At 40.7% G+C, this 24,207-nt stretch overlaps 1 protein-coding gene across 3 annotated transcripts; it reads left to right on the top strand.

Moving 5' to 3' along the window:
- Positions 1 to 23,850, top strand: septin4b (septin 4b). Of its 3 annotated transcripts, none has more exons than XM_068585809.1 (11): positions 1 to 83; positions 16,656 to 16,752; positions 16,875 to 16,961; positions 17,074 to 17,197; positions 17,370 to 17,504; positions 18,354 to 18,471; positions 18,616 to 18,741; positions 19,331 to 19,427; positions 19,600 to 19,762; positions 20,264 to 20,360; positions 22,009 to 23,850. In XM_068585809.1, the coding sequence occupies exons 1-11, from the start codon at positions 81 to 83 to the stop codon at positions 22,075 to 22,077; spliced, it is 1,116 nt and encodes a 371-aa protein (XP_068441910.1). In that variant the 5' UTR covers positions 1 to 80; the 3' UTR covers positions 22,078 to 23,850. The 3 variants fall into 3 exon arrangements, with proteins under 3 accessions (XP_068441910.1, XP_068441911.1, XP_068441912.1); XM_068585810.1 differs by having other exon boundaries at positions 18,616 to 18,717; positions 22,009 to 23,849; XM_068585811.1 differs by lacking the exon at positions 1 to 83 and adding an exon at positions 7,213 to 7,285 and having other exon boundaries at positions 22,009 to 23,849.
- The last annotated feature ends 357 nt before the right edge of the window (positions 23,851 to 24,207 follow it).

Genomic DNA, 24,207 nt, shown 5'->3' with positions numbered 1-24,207 from the left:
AGACCAGGAGCAGCTCACAGGCGGTCGCTGTCGACCACTGGGTTGTGTGTGTGTGTGTGTTTGCCTTGGCCATCTGCAGAATGGTAAGTGCAGCGTGTCATCTGCATTGTGATAAGAGGTGAGATAAGCTCGGCTACAAGCTACCAGGCTTTAATATGAATCAGGCACACGGAACTGATCATGTTTTCATCAATCTGCCTTCGGTTGTCACAGTCTGATACCCTGACTAGTTGTTTATCTGTGTTTTTTACAGCACAGTGTCCTCCGAGCCTGTCAGGAGTCTTTATACGGACCTTAGTGTGCTAATGACTGTCTGGACTCACTCTGACTACCGGTACTACCTGCATGTCTCGAGAGTGACATGTTCTTGTTGGCAGTGTTACTGAGGTGACAGAGAAGTACAGTAGTGTTTGAGCTGGAGCTTTTTCATCTGTACGGCACTGCTCCTGGATGGCAGATGTTCCTGGAGGTTAATTCCAGCTGTGCAGTAGCAGCTGGCAGAGGACTGTGAATCCTATATGAAGGGGTTGCATGCTAGTTGCATATTAGGGAGCACAGCGTATGTTTGAACTACTGAAGTCCCTGGCATCACAGTAGGTTGGTAAGGCATCTTGTGTGTGTGTTTGTGTGTGGGGTACTTGTGTTGAGGTTTCTACGCTTTTTCTTTTTTTTTTTTTTGTGGCTCTTGGTGTGTTTGGGCATCAAGATTAGAGAACAGATTACATCCGGGAGGAGAAGAGCAGATGGAAAGAGAAAGAGGAAGGGGACAATTATGTCGTTCACGTTGGTCGGGCACCGCCCCAGAAGTCACCGACGCCATCTGTTTCGGGTACAAGTCACGGGTTGATGAATACCTCTGAATCCTAAATCAGTATCGGCAGACATCATTTACTTTTACTATTATTTTTAGTCTGTCAATTTTAAAAGAGTCATCTAAATGTAAATGTTAACTCTACAAACCCACTCACAGACTACTGAAAGAGATTGTTGAGGCCAGGTTGCAAGTCGGCTCCAGCTGGCTCGTTTACAGGTGAAGCCCAGATGTGACAACCATGTTCATCCAGTTCCTCCTGATTTTTAGCACGAGTATGTGTGGACATTTTTTAACTGTTGACATGCTTATTATGCTAACAGCTTCATAATCCTTAGCACACAAGGATTCCTCATGAGGGGTCTGGAGCGTCAATCACAGGCTCTTGTCGGCTGCTGCTTGTCAATCAATGATGCTGAACAATATTTGAAATGTAAGATGAACCGCTCAGTCACCAGGAGGGACCAAGAGAAACCGAGGCAGTTTTTGCCCTTGACAAATATTGGATGCTGGTGAAACATCATGATTTTGTTTATTTGGGGAAAAATGTTGAGCTATTGTATATTCATCTCCCTAAACTTTCCACGGACAATAGGATGACTATGTGGTAGATTTCTAAAATATGTCTTTCCTTGAAAATAAGTCGGTACAGAAGGTTACACCTTCACACTCAAGTCCTTTCTGCTGCTCTATACAAATACCAACACTTTCAAATATCGGACTTCACTCACTTGAAGTAATACTTTTGCCGTATAGTGTTGGAGATAACTGTTGTGTAACGGTTGTACTAAGACTACATGTACACTGACCATCTGTTTAAAGGCCTGTTGTGTGTCTATTCGTGTTTTTGTGTGTTACATTGTGCTCTTCGCTTAAATATACATTACCGTTCACCGCAGCAGTCTGAAGCCTGTTTATACAGCGATATGTTGCCTCTTCTTTGGTTAGTATATTGCTGATATCAGCAACATCATTTGCAATAATGTGCATCAGAAATCTTTTCACCTAATATCTTTGAAATCTTGTCCCAAGAGACAATCTGAGTTATTGCAGATTTGGGGTTTTTCCTGTGAAAGGACATTACAAAATGAAAGTGTAGTGTAATCCTTTCTGTGCTGACTCGTACATTTTATCATCGTCAGCTCAGCGGAGTGAATCCTGCTCATCTAATGGCAGGATGCACTACATATACTATTTACAAGTACAAACGTTTTATTAAACATATATTTTATTACATGACTACTGGCCTGTGATCCTTTGTAGATGTTTCTGACAGTTTCTGTTTTTCTAGTAATGTCTGAGATTACCAGAGATATTTTTGTTCAGGAAAATCTATCATATATATATATATATATATATATATATATATATATATATATATATATATATATATATATATATATATATATATATATATATATAATTTGAACAGAATAATAGAATAATATAACTTAATTCCAGTTGTAAAAAGACCCAAAGAAACACCAGTTCTATATGTTGCATTTAAAAACAATGGCCATCCATACTTTATTTTCTGCCTTTATTTCCTCCAAACAGCCTGTTTCAGAGCTGAATCATGTGTTAATTAGCGCTTTTTTAACACATGCGCAGAATGAGCTTCTAATATACCTGTAGCACAGTTGCGCAAGTAATATTGTTGAGGATGAGGGGTTCACCAAAGTTTTGCGGGTGGCAACGAGGGACCCGAGCATCAAAGCACTGCAAAGACACACAATAATGACAAAAATCCACGTGCTGTATGAAACTGAAAAGAACAAAACGGAAAATGACTTGGCTGCTACGGATCATGTGGCGCTGACAGGGGATCAATGGACTTCTGTGAGTAATGAGAATCCTCTTTTTCCCGGACATGTCCTCTTTTTGAGACCTAAGAAATGCGTCCGGCAGGGATTCCAAAACGTCCGGGACTTTGCCTCATTGGATATTTATGTTTCTCTGAGTCTTTCACTAACTAGTTATTACACTCTTACAAGTTGTGGAAACGGTATCTTACGTTCATCTTCTTGCGCGAGCTCTGACGGTAGAGATAACTGTCATTGGTCGACCGATCCCAGGGTTGCCAGCTGCACGATATTATCCTCCAAATACAACCATGTTGAGCCTTTGGTACGATACTACGCCATCACCAATCTGGCAACACTGAGCACCTTGTCACCTCCACTCGCGACGAATATCCTGTTACGCTCTGAAGAAACTAGTTCAGCGTGAAACATCGCCGCATCAATAATCGACTGGAATTTCAGCGACAAACTTTTTTTTGGTCACGACTCGTTCTTTTTTTATGAGCTTAAGATCCCGTTGATGCACGACTATGGAGCGGGATGAAACGATAACGGGGTTCACCTTACGACCTATAATTGCATTGTTTACAACAGCACCCCAATGTATAAATGACAATGTATATATCCGTCTTTTATCATAAATCTTTGTTTTTACTAAAAAATACCGAGAATATCGGTAATATGTGATTAATCCAGAAACCTGTGATTAATCTGATTAAAAATTGTAATCATTTCACAGCCCTAGTGTTAATGGATGTGGTGTGGGAGAACACAGCATCAATAAATGGGAAAACAGACCTACACTAGAACTCTACATACAAGAAAACGTAAACCTTACAAAACCTCTTCCATACATAACTCTTAAATGGTAAATTGACACAAATGTCAGCGATCTACCATGTAAGACTTTAACAGCAGAAGCCGACAATCGATTCACCAATCCTTCGTTTAGTGGATGAACTGCTCCTCCCTCTGAGGCAGAGCTTCCTCACCTAAAAATCAGAGTGTTGAAGGTAAAGAGATGCATATTAGGTGGATGGATCCTAGGACACGGTTTTAAAGTGCACACACAGCTGCTGGTTAGGGTTGCACATACAATACTCATTATCGCAGGGCTCCACAAATCACGTTTGCATTTTACACCAATCTCAGATTTGACACAATAAGCCTGATCATGTCAATGTTGCAGTAAAGCTGCAAGTTGTTAAACTTCACATATTCTCTTACAGGCATGTGTTTTGCCTTCAGTGCAAATTTGCACTGTAGTCAAACTTGATTTGCATAAAGACCCCTGAACATTGCCTGTCCTGGGGACTGATGACTGCGGTTTCTTAATCTATTGTTGCAAAAGTAAAGAATCTGAGAAGAGTTTCACTACCTTCAGTTTGTTTCCACTAGAACAGCACAATTGGCATAACAGGAAATCCAGTCCAGACACTGAGGTAATTCCTCTTATTGAATCTGTTACAGACACAATGCCAACACTGTTTCAGCAGATCTGTGGCTCTTACTTCTGACTTCACTCTCTTCAGTAGTATTGAGATAAGCCCCGGTGGGAGCCAACAAATTACACTAGGTGGTTTTGTGTTCATGTGATGTGGGAGTTACACCGGCCAGAATTCATTGTTGCGGAAGCGAGTCCACACAACAACCCAGTGACTTCTTTTCACCGGGGCGAGCAGAGTTCACTGCCCAGCAGATGTTCTGTCATCGCCTTTTTGCCTCACAGGTGTTGAGTTTTTTCTGCTCTCTTTGGGTGCAATGGACCATTCTTAACTAAATATTAATAGCTCCTTTCTAGGCAGGTTCCAAGTTTAATCGGTGTTCTCTTTGTGATTGATCTCTCTGGAAGTCAGTGGAAACCATAACCATAATAATTCCTGGTTCTCATTTTAAATAATGGCTGAGAATAAACGGTACCAGTCATTAACGCACCCAGGTCTCTGCCAGAGATGGTGATAAAAAAGCGCTCTGGGGAAACCGGACCCTTTGTTGTGGCTTCTGTAGAGTAATTCCAGCGTCTTGTGTGTGCTTATCTGATTTTCGATAAGATCTAAATCTGCTTGATATTCAAAACAATTCCTTCTTAATTCAGCCAGGTTACATTACACCATCCGTGCTTCTTGCTAATGATGCAGTTCAGACTTCTCAAACTGTTGGAAAAGATTACAAACAGAACAGTGCACACACCCCAAAACGGAGAACACCGTTATTATGGCCATAATTGCCTTATTTCCTGCTTTTTTTGGGGCGGTTTCTAGAGCTCTGTCAAGATTAATGAGTAAAATAGAAAAGAATGTAGCTAAAATGATCTTAAGGCAGATTTTGGGAGAGCTGGAAATCACACACTCTGCAGGCAGAGCTGATTCATGTCGGGTCAAGACGTACAGACTAGACAAGCCACAGGTGACTGCCCCTGACATTACATGACGCAGACATCTCGCAGCCCATGAACATAGATACTAGCTATGTCCCTCCTAAACCTGTTAACTTTCAAATGACTGTGGATTGTAATATACTGTGATTAAAAATAATGAAAGCGAACAAAGGAATTCCTCGCTTTTAATCTGGAAAAGCCCCTCTCTTTCTTTAAGTCGTACAGCAGAAACACCCCTTTCTCCAGAGCCACATAAGCCTTTGTTGTACCGTGCCACCTTTTCAGGGGGGGAAAAAACAAAGTGCGAAAATGCTTTAGCCGCCTTCCAACCGGAATCTCTCTCTGTCAGATAAAGAGCCTTAATTGAATGGAGGAGGAAGTGTAGGAAGCGTGAGTTCAGCAGTTCTAGCGTTCCTCACTGTTGTTGAACAATATTTATGTTCCTGGTGGATATCTGCTTCAGAGGGCGTCAGCTCCCACTGACTGTTGCTGAAATGTTGAGACGTTTCATCCAGTTTCTCAAACTGTTCAGAAGAAAAATGTATATCTAATTCAAAGTTTCTGCATATTTTCTGCTTTTTCCCTGTTGACCTCAAACTACACAGGTTTTCATTCTTTCCTGAATTTTTCTCTCAAAGTCACAAAACACCATGTTGTAGACCAAGTCATAAGACTGCTTGTGCGTGGGGTGAAAGTATACATCAACTTTTAGTGGAAACGATATCGTGACGATATGATCATCATTTTAAGCAAATAATCATAAGGTTTTATGATGTAATGCTTAACGTCTACACAGTTGATTGCATTACATTGTATGATGTTTCTCTATTTATTTTTTATATTGTAACAGAACTTAAGTTTCATGCCGGCCATATTGCCCAAGCCTATTTTGTTTTATACTTGTCCATATCTGTGAGCATCTATTCAATCTTTACAGGTTGCTGTTGAGGTTGTGAATAGTAGATATTTTTTGCTGTAAACATTTTGACACATTGCAGTAGGAGAAGCACGTCTGTAAAAAATAACATCAACGATGGCAGTAATGCATTTAGGTGCTTCAGTCGACAGTACTGGTATTCTCCATGCTGAAGTACTGTCGTGGCGTACTGGGACTGTCAATGTCAGAAGTAACACCTGTGCTTCTCTGCTACTAAAAGTCAAAAAGGCCAATGTACAACAAATGCCCTTCATGACACACCATATCAGCACAGCAACTTCTACAGCTGTTCATCTACAGTCCAGCTGTTTTTTCGAGTCATGAGCAGCAGGTGGCACTGCCCTCTCTCCGCTGTGTGTTCCCATGGGGCACAGCTGCATCCTCTACAATATGTAAATTACATTTTGTGCTCCATACACGTATAACGCAGACAGTCCTGCTTTGTGGAGATGCAATCAGTATCTTAGACTTCTTTCTGGTTTGTCGGCATGGCGCTCGTATGAATGCCAGTGTTTGTTGGCTGCAGATGTTGGTTTGTGTGCAAAGGCTTATATCAAGGAACTCATTCCAGTCCTGCTGGACCGAAGCCAGATGACCTCCCAATGTAAACAGGGACAAAGAAACAATTTAATTACCGCTGGCCATGTGACCCTCACAGCACCAAGGACGGATCTTTACTGTCATATGTGTGTGTGTGTGTGTGTGTGTGTGTGTGTGTGTGTGTGTGTGTGTGTGCGCGTGTGCGTGCGTGCGCCCAGGCCAACATACAGGATAAATTGATACATGTACATGAATGTGTGCGTGCAGCCTGAGATTGTATATCTAAAGCCATCCATCCCTTGGGCACTGTCAGCCCTTTCAGATGCTCCATGATAATCACCCTCACAATGAGGGCCAGCCAGAGAAGATTAACGCAGACCTGAAGTTGTCTCCCCACAGTCTTTCCTTACAGGAAGAAACGTCTCGCGTCTGTAAGACTAAATGCCGCCTCCTCTCATCCCGGCCAATTATGTACTTGTCACATTAAAAGAGGTTTGCCTACTGTGTGTTTCGTTAGACTGGCAGGTCTGTTGGCCTAATACTATTTGTGTTACTCTCTGTCTACTACTTATGGTAGTTATTACTGTTGTGTAAGTTGGCACACTTTGCCGTGTGAGCTATTAAGATTGGGATCATGTTACGTTTAGTTCTTCCTCCCATAGGCAGAAAATGAATCCTCGGCTGAATTGTGCCTATGTTTTGTTTTTTTCTCTCTCTTTCTCATGTCAAACTGAAATACAGGACATCATATCCCAGACACAAGCTGCACTTTTCAAACCAGATCTCTGTCTTTGTGGTTTAGACTGTGTCGTGCTGTGGTAAGTCACAGTTTCTTAAATATCTCTTTTTACTTTCAGATGAGACTCATTAAGCTTATTCATGTCTCTACATTATCCAAAAAGCAATAACATAGTTCAAAAATCCTGATTCCTTAGGAATGTGTGATTACTATAAGACTTGCAAAGCTCAGAGATCCATTGAGATTAGTGTGTGTGTGTGTGTGTGTGTGTGTGTGTGTGTGAGTGTGTGTGTGTGTGTGTGTGTGTGTGTGTGTGTGTGTGTGTGTGTGTGTGTGTGTGTGTGTGTGTGTGTGTGTGTGTGTGTGTGTGTGTGTGTGTGTGTGTGTGTGTGTGTGTGTGTGTGTGTGTGTGTGTGTGTGACAAAGATTATTTGTAGGATGTAGGCCACAAGTCAACTTTCCTTCCCACCATGAATGAGCAACCACAGACACTCACACACACTTTCCTCTTGTACCACTCCGGCCCCGGCATGGCCAGCTGGAAGATCTGGGTTGGATGTGACAGCCATTGTAAGAAGTCATGTGCATACTGCTGTTGTTTTCCTATGATGCTCAGAGCCCATATACTGTATTTTTTTATTTTTTATTTGATTGATTGATTCATGTTACCCACACTTGTATTGCTAGGAGTAGTTAATTTCTCTATTGGTTGAGGCATATCTACACTCTTTATTCATGCACATTTCATGCACGTAGTGATTATGATTTGTTTGTTGTGTGTGTGCTCATTGATTGGTGTGTTGTGATCCCACACGTGTGGCTCTACAATTGAGGGCTCGACAGGCTTGTAACAAGGTGACGAGGCTGATGTTGTCGAGCTCCCTACAAAGTTTACAGAGTCCTAAAGTCAGGACGCTTCTGCAGACACGTCATGCCGTCATTTTAGCTGCAGCTCATCTGCATATCAGCTGCAGATTGGCCAAAACACGAGAGCAACGTGGAGCTATTGAAATCCTCCAGACAGAGTGGCAAAGATTAAAGGTGTACCTGTTTTTTTTTGTGTTTTTTTTAATATGTGTCAGTTCGAGTGAGGGGTAGGTGTAGGGGGGGTTAGGAATACTAGATGCCATCTGATTAGTGATGCAGGGCAAATAGGTGTGCTTATGTAACATGTGGGGCCCTGAAACTAAAGAAGTGACACTTAGTCTGAGGAGCTTTTCAAAGGCCTCTTTTTCAAACTGGTTTCTGTCTTTTCTCTGATGCCTGGTGTAACTAATGGAATACTGGTTCTGAGCGGATAATATGGCAGAAAATACAGAAACAAACTATGATACAGAGGTATGTGCTTGTTGCTTTTCTTCTAGCTGACCCTGCAATTAAGTGTATCTCTTTGTGAACTGCTCTGTCCAATGTGGTCATCTGTGACTGCAGGTTTCCCCGCCGTTGCACATATATAGTACACGTGTCAAAGATCATTCACATATGAGCTGGACGGTTCACATGAGTGCATGTGACATGGCTTTATGCTCTAATATGAACATATAAATAATGCTGATTTGTGACTGAAAGGTTTTTGTGTTCCACATGACTGCAGAAATACAGTGTTGAGCTTTTTCCCTGCTGTCCACCTCCTAAGATGTTAAAGCCCATATTGATCAGATGTGACAGCGTAATGCATTGAGTGTGGGGACTGAGTGTCTCTGATGGAGGAAGACACTGACAGAAATTTATTTGGGGCAGAGATACTGGCTTCTTTTTTTTTTAACTTCCTTTGACTTTGAGTTTAAAAGCTGATAAAGCACAGAGTAACTGGAAGTCTTAATTGTGTTTTCTGTTGCACTGAATATGTGGAGTTTTGGTTACGTGGAAATTTCATCAGCTCTATCTATAGCTGCTGGGAGTGTGTGTTGAAAGAGGACTATTTATGTCTCTCTCTCTCTCTCTCTCTCTCTCTCTCTCTCTCTCTCTCTCTCTCTCTCTCTCTCTCTCTCTCCTTCCCTCTGCACTGAGCCAGCTTCACATAGAGTCCTGCTACAGCTATCCAAACAACCACAGCATTCACACAGGACGCACATGGCTCACTAAATAGGGATGAACACTGCTGAATGCTTTTGAATATCCACATTTATGCGTTTCTTTTTTTTGTCTTTAATGAAACGAGAGCTTAAGATCACCGTGTGTACAAATTGGTTATTGCAATCCCGCTCCATCTCCCACACTCGACCAGCCTACAATCAAGTCATCATTCCTGCCAGCAGGGGCGAAGCTTGCCAAGCAAAAAAAAATCCAGCATTCATTGAATAATGGCATAGTAATTATTTTAGCTGGATTATGAATGGCTCTGTCAACTGCGTTTCCTCCCAGAAGAAATCTGCTTTAATCATAGAAGGTCTATATAGTTTCTTTATGATTTCTGCAACTTCTGATTGCATTTCCCATGTCATCCAGGAAGCATTTCAAGTGGGCTTTCCCTTGAGAGCTGTGTTTCATGTAACAAGTCCGTCAGCACTGTGGAAGCCAAAACCACTGCCCCGATCCAACACTAACAAAGCAGCAAAGTAAACCCCACAACTTGTTTTTGTTGAATTGGGTTTCATGTCCTTCAATTGTTTCTCAGGGACTGTATGGGCTTTAGTCCCATCATAGATTGTCCCACAAATCTCTGACATACTCAAGAGCCTACTTACAATGGTCTCCTTGATAAGCTTTGACTAAAAGGGCATTTGTTTCTGTAGTTGTGCAGCAACCTGCCATTTGCCCCTCAGACTGCTTATTAAAATTCATTAAAAGTATTGGATCCCTTGGTTGTGTACTGTGTATGTAATAAACTGCTATGTGGTCAAGTACCTGCTTTAGCTTTACTTAATTCACATGACAAACCGGACATTCCAGGCCAGCGCCTCCTCAAGAGCGCAGATCTTAGATTGAGCACAAGATAAAGAGTCTTTTAAGAGGCATAACCTCATGTATTGCAGGCTTATTTGTATCAAAGTAGTCCGGAAGTGGGTTTTCTTTTGTGATTGTAGCTTGTATGAGGCATTTTCAGCCATGTGTCTCGCTCCAGGACCTCAGCTTTATTATGCTACTCTGGACCTGAACCAGCCACTATGGTTTTACCTGAACTGAAGCTTATTTATCGCTTTTCTTCACTGACAAACTCTGCATGGCATCATAGCTGATAAAGCTTGCTTATTAGTCATGATGGACCAACCCTCAAGAGAAACTGTCAGTTTGGCTAGTTATGGGAATTGTAATTGGTTCAGGTCTCAGCTGGGACTCGTTCCAGTGGGAGACTCTGTGAGGCCACCTAATGCAAATGTGTGAAATTGATGTCAGAGCCCATCAGCTTTCATTCTAGATACAGAAGACTGTTTTCACATCATCCAATTTATATTGCAGAGATGCAATCTTACTTAAAGTCAAACTTCAGTTTGTTGTTTTGAAAGAGGATCTTGGGATCTCTTGTTTGTTGGTTCTCTTATTTTTAATCGACAATCCATGGTGCTTTTTTTAAAAAGGAATAATGACTCCATTAGAGCTGAATTGATGTTTGTATGGACAGTCAATCGTGTGTTTCATAAGTATATTGATTTATTTGCTCCACACAGCCTGACTGGTTTCTATTGGCTGTGATTTGGAAGTGGTCGTGCACAACACAGATAGATTGTTGGCAGAGAGTACATGTTTGACTTTAGATGATATTAGAGTATTCTGAATTTGACACTTAAGAGTATGAGCAATTATGGGAAAACTTCCCTTATAAACCCTTCAAATCTGCTTTTCAAACATTGTTTATATATATTGCCCCAATTTAAGTGAGCAACATTTATTTAAAATACTAGTCTTATCTCTCATTTAAAGTGTCAATAATTATTTTATACCAATGAGCTTAAAGGTGCATTACAGTGTGTGTTTGTTTATTTACATATTGGTGAGTGTGTATATTTAAGATGACTGAAAGACAAAACAAAAAAAAGAATTTCAATTGAAACACTATGCTATTGAGCTTAATGGGAGCAGGGGACTTATAGAAAACATCAGTGAATGTATTGTTAAAAGACAGAATATTTTATTCTAAGCACATTACATTAAAAAAAAAACAGTTAAATGGATCAGTAGCATGACATGGAAAGTGTATTGATCATGCAGAGACGTACTTACACTCATCTATATCCATCCCAGACGATGTGATCTTTTAGTCCACCAGGTAAATAAATTAAAGATACACATAACCATGCGTGTTGTCTTTTCAACAGTAAAATAATATGAACTGCATACAAAGAGTGAACTATTAATGTGTATCATGCGTTATGTCATTGCAATGAACCATACTATGCAGCTATTGATGCAGCTTGCGGTCTGTTTTTTAGCTAAAACTGCTAAAACTCATATTTAGATTTTTAAAGAAACAATACGTCCTGTTGTTGTTGTCGTTAAAAACATCAATAACTTGAATTATGATAAGGAATATGTACTTTCCAAAATCAGGAGTAGAAATGTTTCTGAGAACCAAAACCAAAAACTGGCACGTGACTCAAGTTTGACAAGTCTAAACAAATTAAAATTAAAAGTGCAAATCATGTAACAAGCCACTTTATTGGAAAGAATGATCTTGTAGGTTGTCTTTATTATAAGTATAAGTGTTTTTTTATGATATGTGAGCTAAATAGGGCCGTTTACCATTTGTGATATCAGTTTGGTGAGTTGAGAAGTTATAGCACAAGTCCCTGCACAGTGAGACTTCCACCTGCATTGTGGTTGATCTGTGGAAAACTGGAGTTTGGGAAATGACGCAAAAGAGTAATTCAGTGGGATTAATTTAAGCAGAGGATCGAGTGCTACTGTGAGACGAGAGGAACTGGAATGGCTTAATGAAGTTCTGGACTAGTGGAAATGTTTGCATGTGGAAAAAGTGCGCACAGTAAGAATCGGCTCAAATCTCTCCTCTCTTCTAAGATCACTGAAGCGTAATAATTCTCCCATATTATTTTTCCTCAAGGAGGGCATGCTAATACAAATGTTAAACCCTGAGCTTTTCCACTTGGAAAGCATGCTGTCCTCGATACAACTCTCAATAACAAACACTTCAGTGAGTAAGCTGGGCTCATCTGCTTGAGATCCATTACATCTTCTTATGTTCTTTTTCCTCCAGTTGACTGTCAGGATCTCAACTGGAGAGCTCAACAGAAAACCTATATGTGTTTTTGGCCTCCCGGGCAGACGGGTCTAAAAAAATAAATATTCTTTACAAGAATGAAATTCCTTTCCTTCTTGAGTGCCTTAACCCCTGTCAGCTGAAACTGTGTAGTTAGTAACTTATATATCAAGACTAATAACACCGTGAACCGATAACCTGACTAGTTGAAGAGGAAAACGTTGCATTGTGTTCCAGTTTTGACTTCTGAGTGCTCGGAGGAAAGTGAATCCACTACCTGCACACAGCAATGCCTCATGTCTTAGATTTAAAGAATGTGTAACCAGATATACGTGTCGCTCGGAGAAGCAAGCTCTGACCCAGCTCAAAAGGTAGGGTCGACCCTCAGTAATAAATGCCAATGAGGGAAAGTGGTTAAGCTTTGAAATTCAGTGAAAAGATAGACACGCTCCTCGAGAATGTTACATACACAAAATGTAAGTTTGAAGTGTATATAATGTGGCATGAAAAATTTAAAAATGTCCAAGGACTGGCAAAGTATTTCCTCTGGTGATGCTGTTAAACATTAATGATAACTGTGTGAGCGGTGACATTTCTTTCACCGTGGTGCTGTGCGTCTGCAGAGTAGATTGTCAGATTACATTTTGCAGCAACTTGCTGCTTAAATTTGCATATGAATGAGAAAATCTCCTCAATGCTTAATGTGGAATGTGAAGGCAAGTGTGTTGGTATTTAAATAGTTTCTAATTAATTAATTTATAAGCTTAATTAGGGAATGTATTAGCATAGCAGGTTATGTTTAATATATCATTTTTGATTATGATGAGGCTGTTAAGCAGCTCAAGGGGCTCGGCTCAGTTTGGTGGATACACACACAGGTTGTTTTCACCCCACAGGTCTGGTATGACGCTGCCTTTACTGATACAATGTGTAGGTATGTTGTCGCGGGTCTGACAGTCACAGTTCATAGAATTGCATGATTGTCCACGTATGTTGTGTTGTGTCCGACAATGATCTCCATAATGCTCCAATTTGGAAGTAGATTCAGCATTATTGAGCCTGTACTTGGTGTGAACGGTGATGCTCGTCAATCCTGCTGATCAGTTCTCGGGGCCACTGAGTGGCTCGATGGATGTGAAGGGCACTGTGTCCTCTGGGATCGAGGCGTATAAATGCTGGAGCCGCTGGTTTCTGATTCCTGGTGGAGTGGGCATGACGAGCGGTGTGAGCAGAGGCAAGAAGAAAAGGCTTTTACGTGTTGATAAAAGGTACAACAGGTGAGGCTCCGCGCGAGAGAAGGTGAGGCTTAGTGTGTACGGAGGGAAAGTGGGTGAGGTCTGTGAGGTTATGATGCCACCTTTTTTTTTAAAGATGGAGGCTTTTGTGTTTTAATGTTGTTTCTGTTTACACAACAGTTGTGATTTTTGCGAGAAATTACATTTAATGATCTGGTTCTCTAAACCGGTTTGTTTTTTTTAACACCAAAATCAAACAAACAGAAGGACATTTAATTATAATGTTGTATGCAGTTCTGCTCCAAAGTTGTCAAAGCTTTGCAATCGACCATCTCTTTTATTTGGGTCACAGGATGCACCATGTTGGACATTGATCTCTGTGCTTTGATTGTAGCTCAGGAAAGCAGGTCACTGATTTCCAAACTGTGAAACTATCAATTTCTCCTCTGCCCTAAAGCTCTGAATCCCAGCTTAATTGAAACTGTAGACCAAGGATAAAGGGCATATGCTGTGTAGGGGTGATATAAACAATTTTGAGAAATTATAAGTCAAGTTTTTTTGTTGTTTTTTTGTTAAACAGTGATGGGGCATTTTAAAATGAATAATATGTCAAAATGTTGCTTCATACTTAAAATACTTCCTAGTGGGGCTATTAACTTGTATGCAAATAAAACAAATCGTGATTATTGACTCCGGAGTGACTCGAGACATGACTGAAATCCAGAAATGTGACTCTGCATGTTTTACTTAGCTGTTCATCAAACTTTCAAAGACTCCCTGCATTATGTAACTGCAGCTGGCACAGATGACGGTATCTGCTGGCACTGACTGGACTGGGCTGGTGCATTGTTGATGAAGGAACTAATAACATTAAGCAGAGCTGTAATGGCAGAAGGCCAGAAAGGGCCAAGGTTTTATTAGAAGACTATGGAAACAACTGTTGTCAAAATGCCATTACGCATCGCTCAATCATCTCTCTGCAATCGCACCGTTTCCTGTGGTAAATGGTATGTTGTTCTTTTGTACGTCTTAACTTTTGCGTTATTTAATTTTTTTTTCCATCTTCCGTCTTGTTTTTCCCATCTTTCCTGAACATTCACTCCTTTTGTGACATTGTTCTTGAACCTCACGCACTATATCCCCTCATGACGGACTCGCTGCTCCCGCCTCCCCATCACACGGCCCTCCCCACCCTTCATCCTGATAAACCTCTCCGCACGTGTCCTCCCTTCTGGTTGGAGATTGCAGAGTGCAGTGTAGCCCCAGTTGCAATGGAGGATAGTGACCATGAGGCTCACTCTTCAACAGACGAGCAGGACTCCTGCCCTGCCTCCCCTAATTACAGCAAGGACCATGATGCTGAACAGGTACCAGTGGCACTCCCCTAAACACCTGAACTCCTTATTTAATCCCCCCTCTAGTAGCAGACTTCATGTGATGTGGTCCACTTAACCTGCTGCGCCTTGGCAAAAGCAACACATAGTTATTCTTCATATAAACTAGTACTTTATATGTTTAGGTTGTATCTTCATGTGTCCTGCCCCATACTTATACCCCTCAGCTAATACATAGGGCATAAAAATAACATAAGTGCAGAGTCACAGTATGAGCCTACTGCTGCATTTATATTGCCTCATTGCTTTCTGAGGACCACTGCATAATTTATCTTTGCACTCGACTAGCAGGGAGACTTTAGTTTGTGGTAACTGGAGTCCAGAGTATGCACACTTCAGCTGGGTATCCTCTTCCAGGAAAAGCTACATTACATTGTTTATTTTAGTTATGTGATATGTGTGTGTATTACCCTTGGAATAATTACCCTATGTACCCTAATGTCTGTCGTCTAATAAGAAGCATAAAGAAGGCCTTTTGGCCTCACATTAGTGATGCAAAATGTATGAAAGTGGTCAGGAGATTTATAATCCATGATGTAGGAAAAACTCACTCTGCTTCCAGGAAGGTACAATGAAATGCATGTCCAAGTATTGCAGCCTATTCAATATTAGTTCTATAGTAATGACATAACACACAAATACACAGAGATAGATGTCTGGTATTAGAGCTCACCGAACATGATCCATCCTCATTAATGATGATAAACCGAAATTACCAGCTGTACCTTACATGTTGCCTGTGTTGAAATATTTTCACCATAGAATTTTGCAAGCGTTTCTAAAAGTTTTGATTTTCCATCCTGTGGATGTTGATCCCTTCCCCTCCACAATGAAACTTGACCTTTCCACATCTTGTCTTCGCCTCCACCCTCTATTTTTTTATTTCCACCCGTTCCTCCGCTCCGCCTCAACCGTGGTGTGTCTCTCTAGCATTCATGTCATTCAGACGACTCAGAGGTGGAGAACATTATGCAAGACCCTCACCACCAAGGAGGGCACGGCCACCATGACCACAACCACCACCACCATCACGGCCGCGAGCCTCACGACGCAGACGGGGAAGCTGAGGGTGAACACCGCCCTCACACCCCGTCGTATTTGCGTCCCCTTGTGGCGGGCAGGGCGCAGTCGGGTTCATGTTCAGAGCCCAGTTTACCCCAGAGCAGAAGTGTGGAGTTTGACTTGTCGTCAAGCCCCATCAGTCCCACCCGGCCCAAGAGTCCCTGGGGTCGATTTGACCCGTACAACAATAATGAGGTAACACAAAGACAAGAAACCCAGAGAGGATAAATCTGTGTGGTTCAGTTCTGCTGTGAAGGCGATGTTGTTTGTGTGCTGTCATGTATTGAACAATTCAGGCTGACGATGAAGGTTCAGAGGATGTGACTGGGCTATAATATGTAGCTTTATGTGGGATTGAAAAAAGGTTGATTTGTGCTTATCTTTCTCTTGTGGGAGAGGTTGTGATTGGGGCTTTGAGATGGTAGTGATGCTTTTTCCTTTGTTATTTATTTAAGTGTCAAACTTTTGTGGGAAGATTAGCATATTGTAATTGGCTCGTGCAAACTTTTGGAGTGGTTGATAACGGAGCTGTATCATTCTAGTCGTGTATTCAGGGTAATGTGTGCTTCCCTGATGTATTTAATCTTTCTATGTATTTTTTAGGACCAGGACAAGGAATACGTGGGTTTTGCAACGTTGCCAAACCAGGTTCATCGCAAGTCAGTGAAGAAGGGATTTGACTTCACGCTCATGGTGGCAGGTAAATGCTTGTTTGCACATTAGCAGACATTTGATCTTAAGCCCACCTTTTTCTTTGAAGAGACTGGAAATCACAAAGTCTTAAGCCTTGTTCTTTACCTCTTTGTTGTTCTTTGTTTGAAGGGGAGTCTGGCCTGGGAAAGTCCACCCTGGTCAACAGTCTCTTTCTCACAGATCTTTACAAGGATAGGAAGCTGCTCAATGCTGAAGGTGAGTGAGCCACAGCTTTTAATGTACTTTTGCATTGTTTTATTAAATATTTGCCCTTCAATGTGTCGTGGTTAATTTCAAGAACAGCTGTCTGTTTGTGTCCTTTCCCCAGAGCGGATCACACAAACCGTAGAAATCACCAAACACACAGTGGATATAGAAGAGAAAGGTGTCAAACTGAAGCTCACCATCGTGGACACCCCTGGCTTTGGGGATGCTGTAAACAACACTGAATGGTACAAGTCAAACATCTTTAATGAATAATCTGAAAGGACCAAAATGAAAATATTTCCAGACCAAAGCCAAATAACCTAGCTCTGCTGTTTTTAATAGCAATGTGCAGCATTTAGGTGTTGCAGTGTGTTCATGGCCTCAGAGACTGAACGACCCTGTGTGTTTGTGCTCTAGCTGGAAGTCAGTGGCTGACTACATCGACCAGCAGTTTGAGCAGTACTTCAGGGACGAGAGCGGCCTCAACCGCAAGAACATCCAGGACAACCGCGTACACTGCTGCCTCTATTTCATCTCACCCTTTGGTCATGGGTATGACAAATCCTTAGTGCTCTCTGAGGGATTAGTTAGCCCTCCCTCTCTCTCTTTATCACCCCTAATTATAAAGAACGTTAACCCCTTTCTACCGCAGTGGTATTGTCTATGCTGCTGGCATTTACATCAGAACAGTGACAACCTTTTACGTTCCCTAAATGACCTGCATGCTAAATGTTATAACTTTTTATTTCCTGCACAAAGACCTGAATATTCAGTTTCATCTTACTTCTCTATTGTACCAGCATTTACTTGCAGTGAATTCAATTGAATCGAGTTAAAACAAATCCCAGCTTCCTTCGGGTGACTTTACATCTATTGCAGAACTTTAACTCTAATCATTTGTGGTGCTTTTTGCCGCAGGGGTGTACATGCACTGTTCTACATCACTGTGCTCATTAAAGAACACATTTTCTATCCACCTCAAGTATTGCTGTAGATGACTCTTAAAGTCAGTGATGGAGAAATTGCCCCCTCTGTTGATGAGCACCGGTCATTACTCATTGGATACTAACAGGTCACTTAGAGAGCAAACCTCTGCCTCCGCTGATTGGCAAGAGACATCATCTTATGTCTCCACATCATTGTATTCAGGCTGCTAACATATAATTACAGTCAGGCTCAAAACTAACATTTCTATTGCCAGAACACACATTTTGATTATCGCCAAGATTATTTGGCTCTTAATCCCAATAACTGTTATTTATGGACATTCATGAAAATCTGTTAAGCTGTTTTTCAGATATCTCTAATGTAACGTAATATTTTACTTATAGACATAGTTTCTGTTCATGTTCAGGGTATTGTGTCTCACTGTACTTTATGGGTGTTTCATATCTCTTCTAGCCTCCGGCCATTGGATGTGGAGTTTATGAAAGCTCTTCATGAGAAGGTAAACATCGTCCCCATTTTAGCCAAAGCAGACACACTCACCCCTACCGAGGTCAAGAAAAAGAAAATCAAGGTAAGGCTGATCCCAGTCAATAAACTCTTCATTCATACCTGTGTTTTATTCCTCCAATGAACTATCATCGCTTAGCAGAGGCTCCCACAACTAATTTGTCTTTTCATTCAAAATGCCTGTTTTCACTCTGTACTTTCCCCGTAGATCCGAGAGGAGATCGAGCAGTATGGGATCAAGATATACCAGTTCCCAGACTGTGACTCCGACGAAGATGAGGACTTTAAGCAGCAGGACCATCAGCTCAAGGTAAAAGCTGGCAGAAGTCTTCAGGTGGGTCATTTCATCACAAGAATATATGTCACAAATATCAAGTACATCAATATACATTTCTTAATTTTGACACATTCCTGATCAAGCATTATTCACGTCATAGAGTGTAGTAATATTAAATAAATGTATAAACCATGTAACACAAGACCTTGGCAGCCAGTTCACTACTGACTTCACAGTCTTGATGACTCAACTGTTTTTTGCTCCCCTGGCATCATGAGCTGGCAGCAAGGACAGTCACTGTGCCAGTATTTCTCTCTTTGCCTCTGTCCTTGAGTTGCCTCAGATAAGAGCACTGTGTTAACTGCAGCAGACAAATGACAAATGGGAATAGAAACTATGAATGGGAAGTTATTTATAACATACAAGTCTGGATTTGTATTAGTAATTTGAGAGTAAGTAGAAACGAGAAAGAAAGGAAAGGTGGCGACAAGGTGGAACATGTGGAAGGTAAAAACGTAATGACAATAAACACATCTGCACTGCACCACTCACTTGTCCAGCCTTAACTCATCTACACTCTCCCCTCCCAGATTTTTATTTGAAGCCTCATTTTAATTTTACGATCCTTTTCTGTTCTCCCAACAAGGAAAGCATTCCCTTTGCAGTGATCGGCAGCAACACAGTCGTGGAGGCCAAAGGGAAGCGGGTGCGAGGCCGTCTCTACCCCTGGGGCATCGTAGAAGGTAGGCCCAGAATGTAAAACCGCCTTTGGAGACGTTGCATACATGTTGACAATGACTGCTTGTGTTCATTGATCCTTTATACATTTTTATTCAGTGTTGCCGAATTCAGTATCGACAGTTTACGAAGAATGTCTTAAAATATCATTGAAGTTGCTCCTCACACTCTTTGCAGTGGAGAACACGGCACACTGTGACTTCGTGAAGCTGAGGAACATGCTGGTTCGCACACACATGCAAGATCTGAAGGACGTGACCCGGGAGACTCACTACGAGAACTACAGAGCTCACTGCATCCAGAACATGACCCGCATGGTTGTGAAGGAACGCAACCGCAAGTACGTTTAAACTGCAACAAAGGGGTTCTTTACATACTGTCTCGAAGTGGAGGAGACATATTAGACACTTAATTATCAAAAGATAAGTAAAGATAAAGGTATTATAGACATTTAAAGAGCAATATTTTTGAAGGGCAAATCATTTAAAACTCTTTTATTTGGTATCTTTACAACGTCTGTCCACATTAGTTAGACAGCAACGTGTTGTGCTGTGCAGGTGACAGTTATGATAAGATAAGAAGACTTCTAACGCTGATGGGCAGACAGATCCGGTCTTGACCTAGTGTCTGTGTCTGTATTCTCTGGGCACCATGATACTGCCATACTCTACACACAGAGTGTGTTTGGCCGATCCTTATTGGCCTTGTGTAACACACTTCAATACCTAAGTCACTGCGATTAGCCAATGCCATGTCAGATCCAGATCCCCCAAGCATGTTAGCCTCACTCCCTGTGATACAATGAATGTTTAATTTCTCTATAACGTGTATCTCTCTGCAGCAAACTAACCAGAGAGAGTGGCACAGACTTCCCCATCCCTGTGGCGCCCGGAATGGGCGATGAGACAGAAAAGCTCATCCGAGAGAAAGATGAGGAGGTACGGCACGCCGACCAGCAACCGGAGTCGCACCACGAATATGATTACGAGCACCAGTCTGAACACAATTCTGCCCACCATGAGCACCCCGAGCCCGAGTCCGACTCCAACGCAGACACACACACAGATCAGAGGGATCTCTCTGATGAAGCGCTCTGAGTGGCTTTACACACTGAGTTTTTAATCCATAATCTTTCTTTGAAGCACAATCGGATCATGTTTTCTGAGGCTGACAATGAGTAGCCTCAAAAACATGAATTGGTGTAATTGTACATTACAACCCTTACTTCCCTGTCTGTGCGAGTCTTTTTGACGGGTAGACTGTGGGTAGAAAAAGAACAATGTTTCATAATCCCACTGAGAGTCCGCACTGCATTGGTTAAAGCTTGGTCTTATACTGTGAGTCGGTGCATACAAGGAACTAGTATTGTTAGAATTAAACAATCATTTTTACCCCAGTAATTATATTTAAAGGCTAAATAAAATTGGTATAAAATATGTTATATATTTTTTATTTGTGCATCGATTAGAAGACATGAAGAATAAATACCAATAATGTAGATTAAAAATTATTCCTTTTAGGCTCGTTGTATTTGAGTTTCTTTCACATACAGTTCAAACCCTCTCACTATGATTACTTTTGAGATAAAGTAACTGAACATGACACTGAGCAGACACACAAATGTACATGGTGTGAGTTTCCATTGTAATCAAAGAAAGCCGATGATCTATTCTTGGTGAATGATCACAATCGTTATCCCCACTTCCCCACGAAACCTATTTATTTCATCAAATAAAGAGATCATTTCTTTCAAGTTGTTTTTTTTGTGCAACTAGCATTAAAATGTGGTTCAACATGACGATGGCGCTGCAACAATTAATTCAATTATTGTTCAAAGTAAATTGCAAAACATTTCTTTTTTCCAACTTCTAAAAATTTGGAAAATGTGTTACTTTTTCTTGTATTGGATTATAATTGGTTAGTTCAGACAACAAGACATTTGGTGATCGTGGGCTGTTGGAAACTGTGATGGTTATTTCCTCAGTTTTTCCGGATGTCCTGTGTGTGGATTGGTTACTCAAAATATGTTTGTATAATCCTAACTGACATTGTACTTTCTCACTGTGTGTTGGGATAGTGAAAAAGGGAAATGTCTTGTCTATATTCGACACAACCAGTACTACAAAAAGCACAATGACAGCACAAGCACACTGTATGTGTTTGTCCTCATTCAGTTTTTCTGGATTCCAAAAAATATTAAAGTGAATCGGAGGGAACAAATATTTGAGTTTGAGGCTTTGGACCGCCCTAAAACCAAAGAACTTCACCTGATGAACTGATGAACCAGATACGAGAACATGTCACTGCTTTTGTCATATAAGATGCGCTGTAGTGTAGATGAAGTGGCAGGGTCAGGAGCCCAGCCCTTCCTTCCATTTGTCCAGGACAGGTCACGTGTTTAAGAAAGAGCAGTTTGTTATTGAACAGACTATTGAATCGTCTATGCGGTCATGTGTAAATAATGTGCCTTGTTTAAAAGGCAGCACCGCCTGTTGACCTCCCTCGATTGCACACGGCCATTATTGCAACAGGAGATGTGTAAACTTCAAACTGTGGTCCTAACGTCTGTCTCGTCTCTCCTAACAGCTGCGGCTGATGCAGGAGATGCTGCAGAGGATCCAAGATCAAATGCACACTCAGAAAGACGGCTATTAACGCAGGAGAGCAGCGTGTCCACGTCTCTCTATCACTGGGATTTAAAGAAGGAGAAAAAATCCCCCAGGACACTTTTATTCCTTTCTGGAACATTGACATGCCGATGTGTCCTCCCAACCACCACTCAACCTCATCAACAGCATGCAACACTTGGATCAGGGACCTGCGAGGAGGTGGTAAGATGTTCTGACATTTGCCGCCTCCCTTTATGCTCTCTGACATCATCATCAACACTCGACCCTCCACTCCACTGTTTTCCATTTTGTCAAACTTCAAAATAATTCAGAACCATTTTTTTTATCTTTTTGAATAACATTTAATGGTAAGAAGGGTGGAATAGCGGCGTATGTTGCGATCAGACTTCTCAGATATATGAACTTTATTTAGCCACGTGATCACAGGGTTATTCTATTTTTGACATGAGATCTGATATGTGGTTTACATGTGGTGACCTACTCTTTTTTTATTGTTTGCATACTGTAATAATTTAATTTTCTATATTACACTATATTTGTTGTACTGCTTTTCATCTTTTATGTGTTCCTGGTTTTATTTAAACTTCACAGCTTGACATTATGTATGGATGATTGTTTTATGTATATTTCTTTTCTTATGAGGTTATCGCTGGTTGATTGGGTTTAATCTTAATCTGGAGATTGTTTAGATTCATTTAAACTTTGCTTTATCAGTGTCTGCATGTTTATCATATGCTGCCCGACAGCGTGGCCGTTAGTGGCTCCACTCAACGTCTTAACTCAATGCAATGCTCACTGTACTGCTTACCATATCAACAGTTCAAATAGTCCACCTTTTACAAGACAAAGAAGTCTATTATTTGCAGAATTTCCCGAAAACAGAGTTGTTCCAAAGTCAGTTCACCTCATGACAAAACAACCAAAAGCTCCCATGTGAGTTAGTCGTTGGAGATGATTAGGACTGTGATACATCTGATTCGCATGAGACGAGTGTCCAAGGCAAAGGTTGCATCAAATGCCACGCTGTGCATTTACTTTTGCATGTGTTGTGTGAAGGTTTGTCAGACTGCAGATCAATTTAGTGATCACAAGATTATTTATGGGCGATGGAAATGTGTTGCTACTTAACTGTTGGGTAGAATATATTGAGAGGAAGTGGATTTTTTTTATTTTCTTTTACTTTGGTTGGTGAGAATTATGTCCAAGGGATATCAAATGTTGGATGTGTGCTAAGCTTAACGTAACCAAAGCCAACCAGGACAAACTTCATTAATTTTCCTTTTCAAAGTGCACATGTAGTTTTGTATTGACAAGCTAAGAGTCATGAAAAAAAAAGATGGGTTGGACTTTTCTTTTGCAAATCGTCTTTGTTCTGAATATAAACCAATGCAATGTGGCGTGACCTTTGTTTAAAAAAAAAAAAACATTCCTTGGGCTTCTGTACCAGAGTCAGGTATTAATTTTGTTTCAGATTTTTTTTTTACATTAAATCCTTTGTTAAATTACTTTTGAGTATATTTATGTAATAAATTTAAAAATGAAATGCAAATGGAGAGGACGATATGTACAAATTCTAATATCGTAATAAAAAATTTAAATAATTCCAAGTCTCCATCAGACATTAAGTTTAGCTTTCATGTTGTGAAAATGTAATGATAATTTTATGCTGCGAGTTGATTATGAGACGACGACAACATAACATTCAATAAGATTAAAATAGTTTCGTGCAGAGGACCGACTACGAGATTAAAATGTATTTCTTTTATGCGATGAACCAACACAATAGTCCACAATTTGAAAGTGGGGGGAATATAACATGAAACTTAACAGAATTTTAAAGTCCAAGTGTCACAAAATAAAAAGCAAAATTGTAGTTTAATTAAAAAATAAAATCGCTTAAATAATTTTCTTGTAGTAAAATTGTCTTTACTTTACTTTACTTTACTTTGTCCAACAACTAGAGGAAATGGTTAAGAAATTAAAAATAATTGTTAATTGCAGCCATAAATAACGGTCGAAATAATACATTCATTCGGACTGTACAAGCACAGAAGGAAAGCACCTGATGTTGCTGCAATACTGAAAAGAACAGAAGCAGCTCCAGACATTTGTAAACGTAATACAATTTATTAAGTATATTTTTTATAAATTTTTT

The sequence above is a fragment of the Clinocottus analis genome, unplaced genomic scaffold, assembly GCF_023055335.1.
Source record: "Clinocottus analis isolate CAN_PGR_092001 unplaced genomic scaffold, fCliAna1.0.p SCAF_2, whole genome shotgun sequence".
NCBI classification, from domain to species: domain Eukaryota; kingdom Metazoa; phylum Chordata; class Actinopteri; order Perciformes; family Cottidae; genus Clinocottus; species Clinocottus analis.
This window is presented reverse-complemented; position numbering and strand designations above follow the sequence as displayed.

Excerpts from the sequence above, each read along its gene's own strand:
- septin4b (XM_068585809.1), top strand. Across the intron at positions 16,962-17,073 it reads GAAGCTGCTCAATGCTGAAG|AGCGGATCACACAAACCGTA; the intron begins GTGAGTGAGCCA and ends TCCTTTCCCCAG. Across the intron at positions 18,742-19,330 it reads AAGCTGGCAGAAGTCTTCAG|GAAAGCATTCCCTTTGCAGT; the intron begins GTGGGTCATTTC and ends TCTCCCAACAAG.